The sequence below is a fragment of the Hemiscyllium ocellatum genome, chromosome 6, assembly GCF_020745735.1.
Source record: "Hemiscyllium ocellatum isolate sHemOce1 chromosome 6, sHemOce1.pat.X.cur, whole genome shotgun sequence".
NCBI lineage: Eukaryota > Metazoa > Chordata > Chondrichthyes > Orectolobiformes > Hemiscylliidae > Hemiscyllium > Hemiscyllium ocellatum.
Genome location: NC_083406.1, coordinates 120,645,750 through 120,659,308, shown reverse-complemented (window position 1 = coordinate 120,659,308; position 13,559 = coordinate 120,645,750). Strand labels below are relative to the sequence as shown.

Here is a 13,559-nt window from a genome sequence, read left to right as displayed (position 1 = left end):
ATGTCAGGCTGCAGGGCACAGTTCATTCAGTCAACTCAACCGTAACAAACTGCTGATTGGAAAGCCCGCATCTGAAGTTTAAAAAAAATCACACAAAACCAGGTCATAGTCCAACAGGTTAATTTGGAATCACTAGCTTTCTAAATGACTGTTGGACCATAACCTGGTGTTGCGTGATACTTAACTTTGTACTCCTAAGTCCAACTCCACACCTCCAAATCATAATCCGCATCATGAACTCTATAAAGTCAGCACTTTGACATGTGATAATTCACTTCAGTCTGATCTCCGTGGTGCGGGGGGTTTGAGAGTGTGGGCCTTGGGAGGTTCAGGTCAACATGGACAAGTGATGAATGAAGAGAGTGGGAAACAATTCACCGAATGACATTTATATATTTTTAAACAGGAAAAGACAAAATTAAACTATTTCCACTGGTTGGGGATTCTATAGCTAAAATGTAAAAAAGGCAAAGTTCTATCAGACCATATAGCTGCCCTCATTATAGAGAGAGAGACAACTGATGGTAGTTTAACCTGAGGGTCACCAAGCCACAGGGGAGGGAGAGGTTTAAACGGAGAATCCTTCATGGCAACCCCAGCTAGTGCAGTAATTGAACCCACTCTGCTGGTCTCACTCCGCATCGTGAGCCAGCCATCCAGCCCACTGAGCTAACCAACTAGATAAACAGGGCACGATCTGAGAATTAGGGCCAGACTGATCAGGAAGTACTTCTACATGTGATCTCTCAAAGCTCATTTAAACAGAGTAATCACATTACATTGAAGGAAGCTAAACAGCAAATTTATGGAACAGGTGCTTGGATGAACAGATGTGTGTTAACGATCAGCACTTTTTTGTGTGTGTGTGTGGTGTTGATTGAGGGATAGCTATTGTCCAGGATACTGGGACAATCCAAGTGCTTTAATAGTGCCACGGGATCTTTTATTTCCATCTGGAAGGGAGAATGAAGCCTCAATTTAATGTCTTGGCTAATAAACTGCATCACCAACAATGCAGCACTCTCTCAGCACTGCGCTGGACTGTGAGCTTTGATTCCTAATGAAGGGTCTATCGAGATGTACAGCACAGAAACACACCCTTCAGTCCCACTCATCCATGCCAACCAGATATCCAAACCCAATCTAGTCCCACCTGCCAGCACCTGACCCATGTCCCTCCAAACCCTTCCTATTCATATACCCATCCAAATGCCTTTTAAATGCTGCAATTGTACCAGCCTCCACCACTTCCTCTGACAACCCTTTCTACATATGCACCACCATCTGTGTGAAACAGTTGCTCCTTAGGTCTCTTTTATATCTTCTCCCTCTCACCCTAAGCCTATGCCCTCTAGTTCTGGACTCCCCACCCCCCCACCCTACGGAAAAGACCTATAAAGAAATGTAAGTTCTCCTCCCCCTTGGATGCTGCCTGACCTGCTGTACTTTTCCAGCACCACACACAACTCTAAATCTCCAGCATCTGCAGTCCTCACTTTCTCCCTGTGAGCTTTGATTTTTCTTGAAGCTTTAGAATTCCTTTGGCCCAACAAGTCCACACTAGCCCTCCATGAGTAACCCACCTAGACCCATTCCCCATCACTCCACATGTACCCCTGACTAATACACCTCACCACATATCCCTGAACACTTTGGACAATTTAGCACAGCCAATTCGACTAACCTGCATATTTTAGGATTGTGGGACGAAACACACATGGACACGGGGAGAATGTGCAAACTCCACACAGACAGTTATCAGAGGCTGAAATTGAACCCAGGTCCCTGGTGCTGTGAGGCAGCAGTGCTAACCACTGAGTCACCATGATGCCCAACTTGTGCCCTTTCTCCCACCAGAGAAAGGAGAGGAATTGTATGATGTTAGACAGATGGGGGAAAAAGTGTTCCACAGGTGGAAAAAGTCCAAGGAAGATGAGTTAATTCAATGAGTTGTACCTCATTAGCTGTTGGGACATAGGATGATAGTAAAATGGGAATAGGATTGGATCGGTCTGCCCCCTTTGAGCCTGTTACACCATTCAGTGAGATTGCAGCTGATCTGTGGCTGAGTTCCGTAGACTGGCCCATTTCCCTGAATGCCTTTTACTTAACGACACTGCAAGCATTTCAGATCTAAAATGAACTGATCCAGCACCCACAGCCATTTATGGAAGAGAGTTCCAAACCTCTCCCAACTTTCGTGTGTAGAAGTGCTTCCTGATTGGTCTGGCCCTAATCCTCAGACTAAGTCCTTTGCCTGGTTAGCTCAGTTGGCTGGATGGCTGGTTTGCAATGCAGAGTGATGCTAATAGAGTGGGTTCAATGCCTGTAGTGGATGAGGTAACCATGAATCACTTTCCTTCTCAACCTCTTCCCTTGTGAAAGGTGCTAAAGAAAAGTAAGGCTATCTTTCATATTTTTAAAATTAAGCAAATAGACCTTGAAACTACCTGCTAAAGAAATCTAGATGTGTGATAGTACCTGACTGAAGCACACAGTTATTCATTGCCATCTTTCTAAGGAAATTGACATCATTGTTTCTGAAAAGCAAAGTCCTTTTTTTAAAAAAATGACCTTTTTGAGAAATACTTTGCTAATGAGATCAGGATTACGACATCCCACTGCCTGGTTATGCAAACATTTGGATGCAACTAAAATCTCTCTGCAATAATTCTATGATTCTGTGCCTTGCAATGCAGAAAGAGGCCATTCAACCCATCGTGTCTGAACCAACTCAATTATCTAGTCCAGCTCTATCATCTATTGCCGACCTCCCGCCATTTCCCTTTATCACTGACACCACTACTATCCAAAACACTACTGGCTGGCCTTATTTGATTTGATTCGTTATTGTCACTTGCCCAGGTACAGTGAAAAGTTTTGCTTTGCATGCAGTACAGGCAGATCATACCATACAAAGTGTGTTGGGTAATAGAACAGAGCGAGGAATACAATGTTACAGCTGTAGAGAAGGTGCACAAAGAGCAAGAACAACATTAAAATTTTGGAGGTCCATTCAGAAGTCTAAAAGCAGTGGGGAAGAAGCAGTTCTTAAATCTGTTGGTATGTGTGTTGAATCTGATCTTCACTTGGTGAATCTGGCAAGTCTTCCATTACAGTTGGGCAGTTATCAGCATGGTGAGAGCTGGCAAGTCGATGCTGCCAGATAAGAAGCTCCTTAACCATTTTGCCATGATCCCAGGAGGTATAAATTACATCAGGCATCGGATGACACAACAGGAGCGACAGGATGGCTCAGTGGTTAGTGCTGCCTCCTCACAGCACCAGGAATCCAGGTTTGATTACAGCCTGTGTGGAGTCTGCACGTACTCTGTCTTTGCGGGTTTTCTCCGGGTGCTCCGGTTTCCTCCCACAATCCAAAGATCTGCAGGTCAGGTGAATTTGCCATGCTAGATTACCTGTAGTGTTCAGGGGTGTGTAGGTTAGGTGCATTAGTCAGGGGGAAGATGTAGGTGAATGTGTCTGGGTGGGTTACTCTTCAGAGGGTTGGTGTGAACTTGTTGGGGCTGAACGGCCTATTTCCATGCTGTAGGGATTCTATAGTAAATATTGCCACTTTGGTAGGATTCACAGGCTCTTCAGCTGAAGTCCAAATCTCACTGAAGTCACTCCAAAGGCAATTAGATGGTTATCTTAAAAGACACTATGTAGTGAGGAGGGTAGGGGGGAGTGCTCATTTGAAGAGCTAGCTCATATACAGTGGGCTGAATGGCCTTTGACTCCATAGCATCAATTCTGTGAAGTGAATGTTTTTCTGCTCAAAACAAATATCCTCTCATCCAATCAGCAAATCACTCTAACCTGCGCTCCCTCATGTACTTATCCTGATCTCTGTTTAATGCCAATACTGCTGGCCTCTGTTAGAGGGAATTCCAGCTTCCCAATGGTCTCCAGCAAAGAATTCACCCGAATTTCTTTTTTGGTTTATTAATGATTATCACCAGAACAGGTTTAAGGTGAGAGGGGAAAGACTTAAAAAGGAACCTGACAGCCAACTTTCACGCAGAGGATGTTGCAGGCAAGGAACAAACTCGGAGGAAGTTGTAAAGGTAGTCCCAGTTACAATACTTTAAAAGACGTTTGGACAAGTACATGGACAGGAAAGGTTCAGAGGAATGTGCCAAATGCAGCAAACGGAACAACCTCAGTTTAGGATCTGACTGGCGTAGACAGGTTGGGGTGGGGTGGAGGGGAGGGGGTTTGTCTCTGTACTATAGGACAGTGACATCCCACAGCAAAAACACTCCCTATTTTTAGTCGACTCAAACTCTTCCTCGAAGTCTTTAACATGTCAGTCCTTACTAAGGTTTCTCCCTCATGTACCTACCCTTAGGATACAGGGCAGGCTATTGTAGGGATGAGAAAGGGTGAAATGTCTTCACCGAGAGAGTGGGGAGCCAGTGGAATTCACTGTCACAGAAACTGGGGGAGGCCAAAATATCGAATGTCTTCAAGAAGTTAGATATGATTCTTGAGGCTAAAGAATAAGTGGGAGAAAGCAGGAACAGGGGTCTAAGTTGGATGATCAGTCATGATCATTTTAATAAGAGTGCAGGCTCGAAGGACCAAATGGCCTAGTCCTATTTTCTAGGTTTTTATTTTGAAACTGAAGAACCCTGGCCTATTCGATTTTCGAATAGTATTTTGAAGTTACTGGCCCTATTTATTCCTCAATCAGCATCTTTAACGCAAATGATCTAGTCGCACACAGACTGTCGCCCGAGGCTGGAATCAAACCTGGGACCCTGGCGCTGTGAGGGACAGTTCTAACCACTGAGCCACCGTGTCACCGTTATTGAAGCCTTGTTAAAGCATCCTTTAAATGTTGCCTTTTCAATGTACAGGGCTCCTTGCAATTTGTTGGATATGTATAGAACTGTACATAATAGGAACAGACCCTTCAATCCATCATGTCTGTGCTGACCATGATGCCATTCTAAACCAATCCCATCTGCCTGCATGCTTCATAAAAATGTGACAATAGTGAAAGAGTGAAAAATGGATGTTTATTTCCAATAAAAGTTAACAAATGAATTTTCAGCAACAATCTGAAATAATAAGTACAAAACAGCTGAACAAGTACTGAAAATTGTTCACGAATAAAATGGGGACATAAATGCAAAACAAACATCAGAGTAATAAATTGTGCAGAGCCCTGTATAAGCATATTTAAATCATAATTTACATAAGGGATTGTTAGAATCAGTGTGAAGAGAGTTCCTTCAAGGAAAAGCATTGGGCTGACACACCCAGGAATAATAGATAAGGTACAACACAAGAGACCACAAAGCACTTGGATCCACATGCAAAGCATTACACAGCAAATGATTCACCACAGGAAGAGGATTTTATTGCTGGATATAAAAACCTTAACCTTGGCGACTGAGTAGAAAATGAATTGCTAAACTCAGCTTTCACCTTTGGAACCTGGTTCAGAATTCATTTTACAGATTTTGAGGCTGATCTCAAGATATGGATGTTGCTGGCATTTATTTTTGATTAATGATTGTTAATTTTATACTAATTGTGTTTAATTATATACAGGCGATCCGCATTAATTGGGGTTTCACTGGAGTTCATAGAAGGGCTCTTGTGGTGCAGTGGTAATATCCCTGCCCTGCCAGTTCCAGTCATGGGTCATTCTTCTAAATAGGATGACATCTTGAGCATATATAAAGGGCTGTTGTGGTGCAGTGGTAGTGCCCCTTCCTTTGCGCTGGGATGCCCGGGATCAAGTCCCACATGCTTGCAGAGACATATAGTAATATCTCAGAACAGGTTGATTAGGAAAATATCTACAGCACATTATAAGCAGCTATTAATCCAACAGTATGGTGTTGCAGTGGCAGTGTCCCTACTACTAGGTCAGAAGGTCCAGGTTCTAAGTCTGACCTGCCATAAGACTCAGAGCAATGTTCCCTATTGGCTACACGGCTGTGGCTGCTCCAATGTTCCACGATGAACATCGGTGCAGCATTGACTTCCAGTACCAGAAATCGCTGCCATGGATGGGCCTGGGAGGCCAATGCAGCTAGTCAGAACATTTGAGGGAACACTGATCATGACATGCCAATGCAAGGTGATAATTTACTTTTCATATACAACTATTGGAAGTGTGGTGTGGTTCATTTATGTATGGTTGTAATGGTCAACTTCATAAATAAATGCAAGACCAAGTAGATATTGGCCAAATAGAAACAGAAGAACTAGGAGCAGGGGTAGGCCATCTGGCCCATTGAGCCTGCTCCACAATTCAATAAGACCACGGCTGATCTTTTCATGGACTTAACTCCACTTACCCACCGTCTTGCTATAACCCTTAATTCCTTTACTGTTCAAAATTCTATCTATCTTTGCCTTATAAACATTCAATGAGGAACCCTCAACTACTTCCCTGGGCAGGGAATTCCACAAACTCATGAACCTTTAGGTGAAGAGCTTCCTCCTCAACTCGTTCAAAAATCTGCTCCCCCTTATGTTGAGGCTACGACCACTTGTTCTAGTTCCACCCACTAGTGGAAACAACCTCCCTGCTTCTCTTATCTATTCCCTTCATAATTTTATATGTTTCTATGAGATCCTACCTCATTCTTCTAGATCCCATTGAGTTTAGTTCCAGTCTACAGGGACAATAGCAGGGGGGCTCTGAGTGGGATTGATGGACCGAATGGCCTACTTCCACACAGTAGGGATACTATGAACTGTTGGTCTGCCAGGAAAGACTAAAATAAACACTGGCCTCACCAATTACATTGACAAACTGGTGCCAGGATGTGCTACATTACACAGATGTTTACAAGTATGCCTTTTTCAAAGGATCACTCCATAACCTCACCATCAAACCCGCAGACAAGGGAGGCGCGGTGGTAGTTTGGCGCACTGACCTTTATACCGCTGAGGCCAAACGCCAGCGTGCGGACGCCTCCTCGTATCGCCCCCTTGACCACGACCCCACCTCCCACCACCAAACCATTATCTCCCAGACCATCCATGACCTCATCACCTCAGGGGATCTCCCATCCACCGCCTCCAACCTCAGTCCCACAACCCCGCACCGCCCGTTTCTATCTCCTGCCCAAAATCCACAAACCTGCCTGCCCCGGCCGACCCATTGACTCAGCATGCTCCTGCCCCACCGAACTCATCTCCCAATACCTCGACACGGTCCTGTCCCCTTTAGTCCAAGAACTCCCCACCTACGTTCGGGACACCACCCACGCCCTCCACCTCCTCCAGGATTTTCGCTTCCCCGGTCCCCAACGCCTTATTTTCACGATGGACATCCAGTCCCTGTACACCTCCATCCCCCATCACGAAGGACTCAAAGCCCTCCGCTTCTTCCTTTCCCGCCGCACCAACCAGTACCCTTCCACTGACACCCTCCTTCGACTGACTGAACTGGTCCTCACCCTGAATAACTTCTCTTTTCAATCCTCCCACTTCCTCCAAACTAAAGGAGTTGCCATGGGCACCCGCATGGGCCCCAGCTATGCCTGCCTCTTCGTAGGATATGTGGAACAGTCCATCTTCTGCAACTACACTGGCACCATCCCCCACCTTTTCCTCCGCTACATCGATGACTGTATCGGCGCTGCCTCGTGCTCCCACGAGGAGGTTGAACAGTTCATCAACTTTACTAACACCTTCCATCCCGACTTCAAATTCACCTGGACTGTCTCAGACTCCTCCCTCCCCTTCCTAGACCTTTCCATCTCTATCTCGGGCGACCGACTCAACACAGACATCTACTATAAACCGACTGACTCCCACAGCTACCTGGACTACACCTCCTCCCACCCTGCCCCCTGCAAAAACTCCATCCCATATTCCCAATTCCTTCGTCTCCGCCGCATCTGCTCCCAGGAGGACCAGTTCCAACACCGCACAGCCCAGATGGCCTCCTTCTTCAAGGACCGCAGATTCCCCCCAAACGTGATCGACGATGCCCTCCACCGCATCTCCTCCACTTCCCGCTCCTCCGCCCTTGAGCCCCGCTCCTCCAACCGCCACCAAGACAGAACCCCACTGGTTCTCACCTACCACCCCACCAACCTCCGCATACAACGTATCATCCGCCGTCATTTCCGCCACCTCCAAACGGACCCCACCACCAAGGATATATTTCCCTCCCCTCCCCTATCAGCGTTCCGCAAGGACCACTCCCTTCGTGACTCCCTCGTCAGATCCACACCCCCCACCAACCAAACCTCCACCCCCGGCACCTTCCCCTGCAACCGCAGGAAATGTAAAACTTGTGCCCACACCTCCACACTCACTTCCTTCCAAGGCCCCAAGGGATCCTTCCATATCCACCACAAGTTCACCTGCACCTCCACACACATCATCTATTGCATCCGCTGCACCCGATGTGGCCTCCTCTATATTGGGGAGACAGGCCGCTTACTTGCGGAACGCTTCAGAGAACACCTCTGGGCCGCCAGGACCAACCAACCCAACCACCCCGTGGCTCAACACTTTAACCCTCCCTCCCACTCCACCGAGGATATGCAGGTCCTTGGACTCCTCCACCGGCAGAACATAACAACACGACGGCTGGAGGAGGAGCGCCTCATCTTCCGCCGGGGAACCCTCCAACCACAAGGTATGAATTCAGATTTCTCCAGTTTCCTCATTTCCCCTCCCCCCACCTTGTCTCAGTCGGTTCCCTCAACTCAGCACCGCCCTCCTAACCTGCAATCTTCTTCCTGACCTCTCCGCCCCCACCCCACTCCGGCCTATCACCCTCACCTTGACCTCCTTCCACCTATCCCACCTCCATCGCCCCTCCCCCAAGTCCCTCCTCCCTACCTTTTATCTTAGCCTGCTTGGCTACTCTCTCTCATTCCTGAAGGGCTTATACTCGAAACGTCGAATTCCCTATTCCTGAGATGCTGCCTAACCTGCTGTGCTTTAACCAGCAACACATTTTCAGCTCACTCCATAATCAGTAAGCTTAAGATCAATTATGTTAATAAACATCTCTCCTGTACAGATATTAACACTTGACATTGATGATAATTCATTGTCCCTACTTCTAAATATTAACACCAAACATTACTAATCTCTACCATTGGACAAGGGAGTCTGTAGATAAGTGGTAATGTCTTAGTCTAGTCATCCAGAGTCTCCAATGTTCTGGGAACATAGTTTCGAATCCCACCATGGCAGGTGTTGAATTTAAATTTCGCCAATATAAAAGATTTGGAATTAAATGGTGATCATATAACCATTGAGGAGAAAGTGAGGACTGCAGATGCTGGAGATCAGAGCTGAAAATGTATTGCTGGAAAAGCGCAGCAGGTCAGGCAGCATTCAAAGAGCAGGAGAATCGACATTTCAGGCAAGAGCCTGAAGAAGGGCTTATGCCCGAAACTTCGAATCTCCTGTTCCTTGGATGCTGCCTGACCTGCTGTGCTTTTCCAGCAACACATTTTCAGCATCATATAACCATTGTCAATTGTTGGAAAAACCCATTTGGTTTACTAATGTCCTGTAGGAACGATATCGGTCTTCCTTACCTAGTCTGACCTGCATGTGGCTCCAGACTGACAACAAGGTGGTTGACTGTTAACTTCCCTCTGAAATGGCCAAGCCAGCTGTTCAGTTCAAGGCAAGTTGGGAATAGGACAACACATGCTGGCCTTGTCAGGGATACTCACATCCCATCTACGAATATTAAAGCTTGTTTCGCACATTCCATTAGCAATAGCTGAACAGTCGGGTCAATCATGAAGCTCTTTATAATTACAAATTCTACAGTATAATTTCAATCTCAACCACTGAGGTTTTCCAGCATTACGATATTTGAATTTGATCGAGACATAAAACAGTTCAATTTGCTCACGGAGAGCAAAATGTCTTTTTCTTATCCCCCAAAACACCCTTTGGATAGTGACAAATCTATGAATCTCAGATACACCATTAATAATTTGAGTAACCTGTTGCTTTCTAATAGACTTTGCAATAAAAATGTGTTTCCTAACTTTACCTGGCATATAGTTCAACAGATGTAACACCATCCCCATTCTCTTATCCCCTCTAGTTACACCTAGAACAATTAATTTCATTTCTTTATTGAGACTTTGTGGCATTAAGGATCTGTGGGTCTGGAGTCAAACCAGACCTCCTCTAAAAAGGGGAAATTAGTCATCTAGAGCAGTTGGGACTTGAACCAGGGTCTTTTGGTCCAGGTAAGGACACTAACACTACAAAGCAACGTGCATGGTTTTGCCCATGGGGAGCATTCGTAAACTAGACAGGGTTTAATGACAACCAACTCATGGTCATCATTGGCCAATCCCAGATTGTTAATTGAAATTGATAATTCATCTGCCACAGTGTGATTAGATCCCAGATTCACAGGTCAGACCACTAACTGGGTCCCACATTACTAGAACAGTGACCAAACCACAACACTATTTCCCACAACATTGCAGGAACTCAGCTTATCCATGCCAATGCTCATAATGGCACAAGGTGGTGAGGTGATGGCCTTATGGCAGTATCATTAGGCTATTCATCTAGAAACCCAAGTAATGTTCAGGTAGACCCAGTTCAAATCCTGCCGTTGCACATATGCAATAAAAATCAGGAATTATGACTCTAATGATGGCCATGATGTTGGAGAAAAGCCCATCTGATTCACTGATGTTCTTCAGGGAAGGAAACTGCACACCTTACCCAGTCTGGCTTACACTGGACTCCAGACTCACAATGTTGGGCCTTAACAATTAGAGATGGGTAATAAGTACTGGCCCAGCCAGAGACACCCAGATCCTACAAATGAATTTTTAAAAATGAGCCTCTTCCCGTCATCCAAGCTTCAGCAACACACTCTTAAGAATTAAGATAAAGATAATTCGATCCACTATTCAAAGGATCATGGCTGATCTAGTTATGGTCTCAACTCTGCTTTCCTGTCTTTTCTCCCCACCCTCAGCTATCTCCTACTGCTTATGTTTGCATTTACTGAGCTTGGCCTCAATGTTTCTCCAAAATATTAAATTATTGGTGTCAGCTGCAGCTCAGTGGCAGTGCACTTGTCCCTGAATCACAACGACGTATCTCCAAAACCCACTCCACAGTTTGAGCACAAACACCAACTGTGACGCAGGACTGGAAGAGTGCTGCATTGTTGGAGATGTCTCCTTTCAGATGTGTCCTTTAAACAAGGTCTTATCTGCCTGCTCAGGTAGATATAAGATCCCACGGTACAATTCCAAAGTAGCTCAGGGTATTATCCCCAGTGTTGTCCTAAATATTTTGCCCCCTACCCCATGACCATAAAAATAAGAAATTTTAAACAAAAAATACTTGGTCATTATCACTTTGCAGTCTGCAGGAGGTTGCAGAATGTAAATTAGCTGCTGTGCTCCCTAACTTTCAAAAGAAGTTTTATTAATGGTTCACTAGCTGTAAAACACAGTTGAAAAGGTGCTATATAAATACAAGTCTCTTTCACAAGGTGTATGAGACATTCCCTACCCCAACGTGGAAGAACAACATACCTGTAAGACAGTAACAACGTGGCAAGGGTTCAGCAAGTAGATGAGAGTTTTGGTCGCACACTTAAATCCAAGCTCCAAGCCGAAGGTCAAGCACAGGGCAACCTGCAGGAGGTTTCTCCCCAGAGTTGCCTCACATTCTTGCGATGCTGCTCGTAGCGTCCAATTCTCCTGAACACCGCCTCTGATTTTCCTGTAAGCCAGCACTATCTGCAGCAAGGATACAGTGATCATGAGGATAGTCTCAAGGGTACGCTGAGAAACTGAGAGGAAGGCAGCACACTCCTCTCCACCATTACCAGAGATGCTGGGGTCCACCCCACCATACAAGATATTGTCCAGCTCCAGTCTGGTCATCTTCAGAAATGGAAAATCCTCCTCCACATCCACTCCTCAGACCATCAGTATTATAACTCCCCACAAACACGCAGAACGAAATGAAACCTAGTCCTTTTAAACTTCAAGATGAAATTTCCCCAGCTAATAGGGCTAGTGGGCCAAATTTAATTAAAAAGGAAATCTCTTTGCTTTGTTCCTATTCTTTTACATATAGATTTTTTTAAACTTTTAAAAGTTCACTGAAAAATCAGACCAACCTTTCCCATTCAGAAACAATGAGTTGCTCATAAAAGAGGAAAAGTTAAAAGAACATAACATTTTTCTTCCCCCGAAAATAAAAGGTTTGAAGTCGATGTCTTGGTCCCTCTTAGTTTGAATTCATTTAGTGATGATTTCGGCTCGGGGTTTACGATCTTAAGAAAAGTCATTAATTTTTCTTTACTTCACATTAAGTCTTTCCTCCAGTGTTCAACCCGGGGACATTTCCACACAGATTGCTTTCGATTGTTTCCAGTCCAGCGGGAATCAGGTTGGGCTCCCTCGAAGACTCCGGTGATAGAAACTTCTCTCCTACAGGTACCTAGCTGCTCCCTCCATCACTGAGCCGCCTGCTCCTGCTCCTAGTAACTCTGGGACCAACGGTCCCGCTAACTCCCTCTAACTCATCGCAACAAGAAAACTACTCCCCACCCACCCGTCTACCTATTGCTCACCTGGAGCCCAGTCTCAGCCAATCAGTTGGGAGCCCTGTCTTAGCCAATCACCTGGATCCTGTCTCAGCCAATCACCTGGAGCTCTCTCATAGCCAAACACCTGAAACCTTGTCTCAACCAATCACTGGAGTCCCTACTCAGCAAATCACCTGGTGACCTGTTGCAGCCAATCACGGGGAGCGTTGTCTCAACCAAGCACTAGGAGTCATTTCCCAGCCAATCAGCTGGAGGTCTGTACTAGCCAGTTAGACATAGCATATCTATCTCTCAGATTGTTTTGACACAGAAGACATTCGGCCTGTTGTAACTACACTGGTTCTATTATGGAGAGCCAATCTCCTGCCTTTTCCCCACAGCCTGCACACCATTTCCATCCAAATAGTCATCCAATTTCCTCCAGAATGCATCAAATGAACATTGAAAGGCTCCCTCTTAGAGTCATAGAAGTGTACAGCAAAGAAACAGACACTTCGGTCCAACTCATCCGTGCTGACTAGATATTCTAAATTAATCTAGCCTCATTTGTCAGTGCTTGGCCCGTTTCCCTCTAAACCCTTCCTATTCATTTACCCATCTGGGTGCCTTTTAAATGTTATAATTGTACCAGCCTCCACCACTTCCTCTGTCAGCTCATTCCATACATGCTCCACCCTTTGCACAGAAAAGTTGTCCCTCAGGACCCTTTAAACATTCCACTCTCATCCTCAACCTACAGATGGCATGGTGGCTCAGTCATTAGCATTGCTGCCTCATAGCACCAGGAACTTGGGTTCAATTCCAGCCTTGGCTGACTTTCTAGATGGAGTTTGCTATATGGAGTATCTGTGTGGGTTTCCTCCCACAGTCCAAAGACATGCAAGTTAAGTGAATTGGCCATGCTAAATTGCCTATAATGTCCAGAGATCTGCAGACTAGGGGCTTTAGTTAGGGGAATGGGCCTGGGTGGGATACTCTTTGAAGGATTGGTGTTTGGCCAAATGGC

At 45.5% G+C, this 13,559-nt stretch overlaps 1 protein-coding gene across 2 annotated transcripts in view; it reads right to left on the bottom strand.

The window, feature by feature from the left end:
• Positions 1 to 12,534, bottom strand: part of LOC132816892 (transmembrane protein 164-like) — a 51,929-nt gene extending 39,395 nt beyond the window's left edge. The window contains exons 1-2 of one of the 2 annotated variants that reach the window (XM_060826900.1): positions 12,122 to 12,534; positions 11,529 to 11,735 (exon numbers count right to left, since the gene is read on the bottom strand). In XM_060826900.1, coding sequence (XP_060682883.1) covers positions 11,529 to 11,735; positions 12,122 to 12,130 — 216 coding nt within the window. In that variant the 5' untranslated portion in view covers positions 12,131 to 12,534. The other variant, XM_060826899.1, reaches the window with a different exon arrangement.
• Positions 12,535 to 13,559: the final 1,025 nt, after the last annotated feature.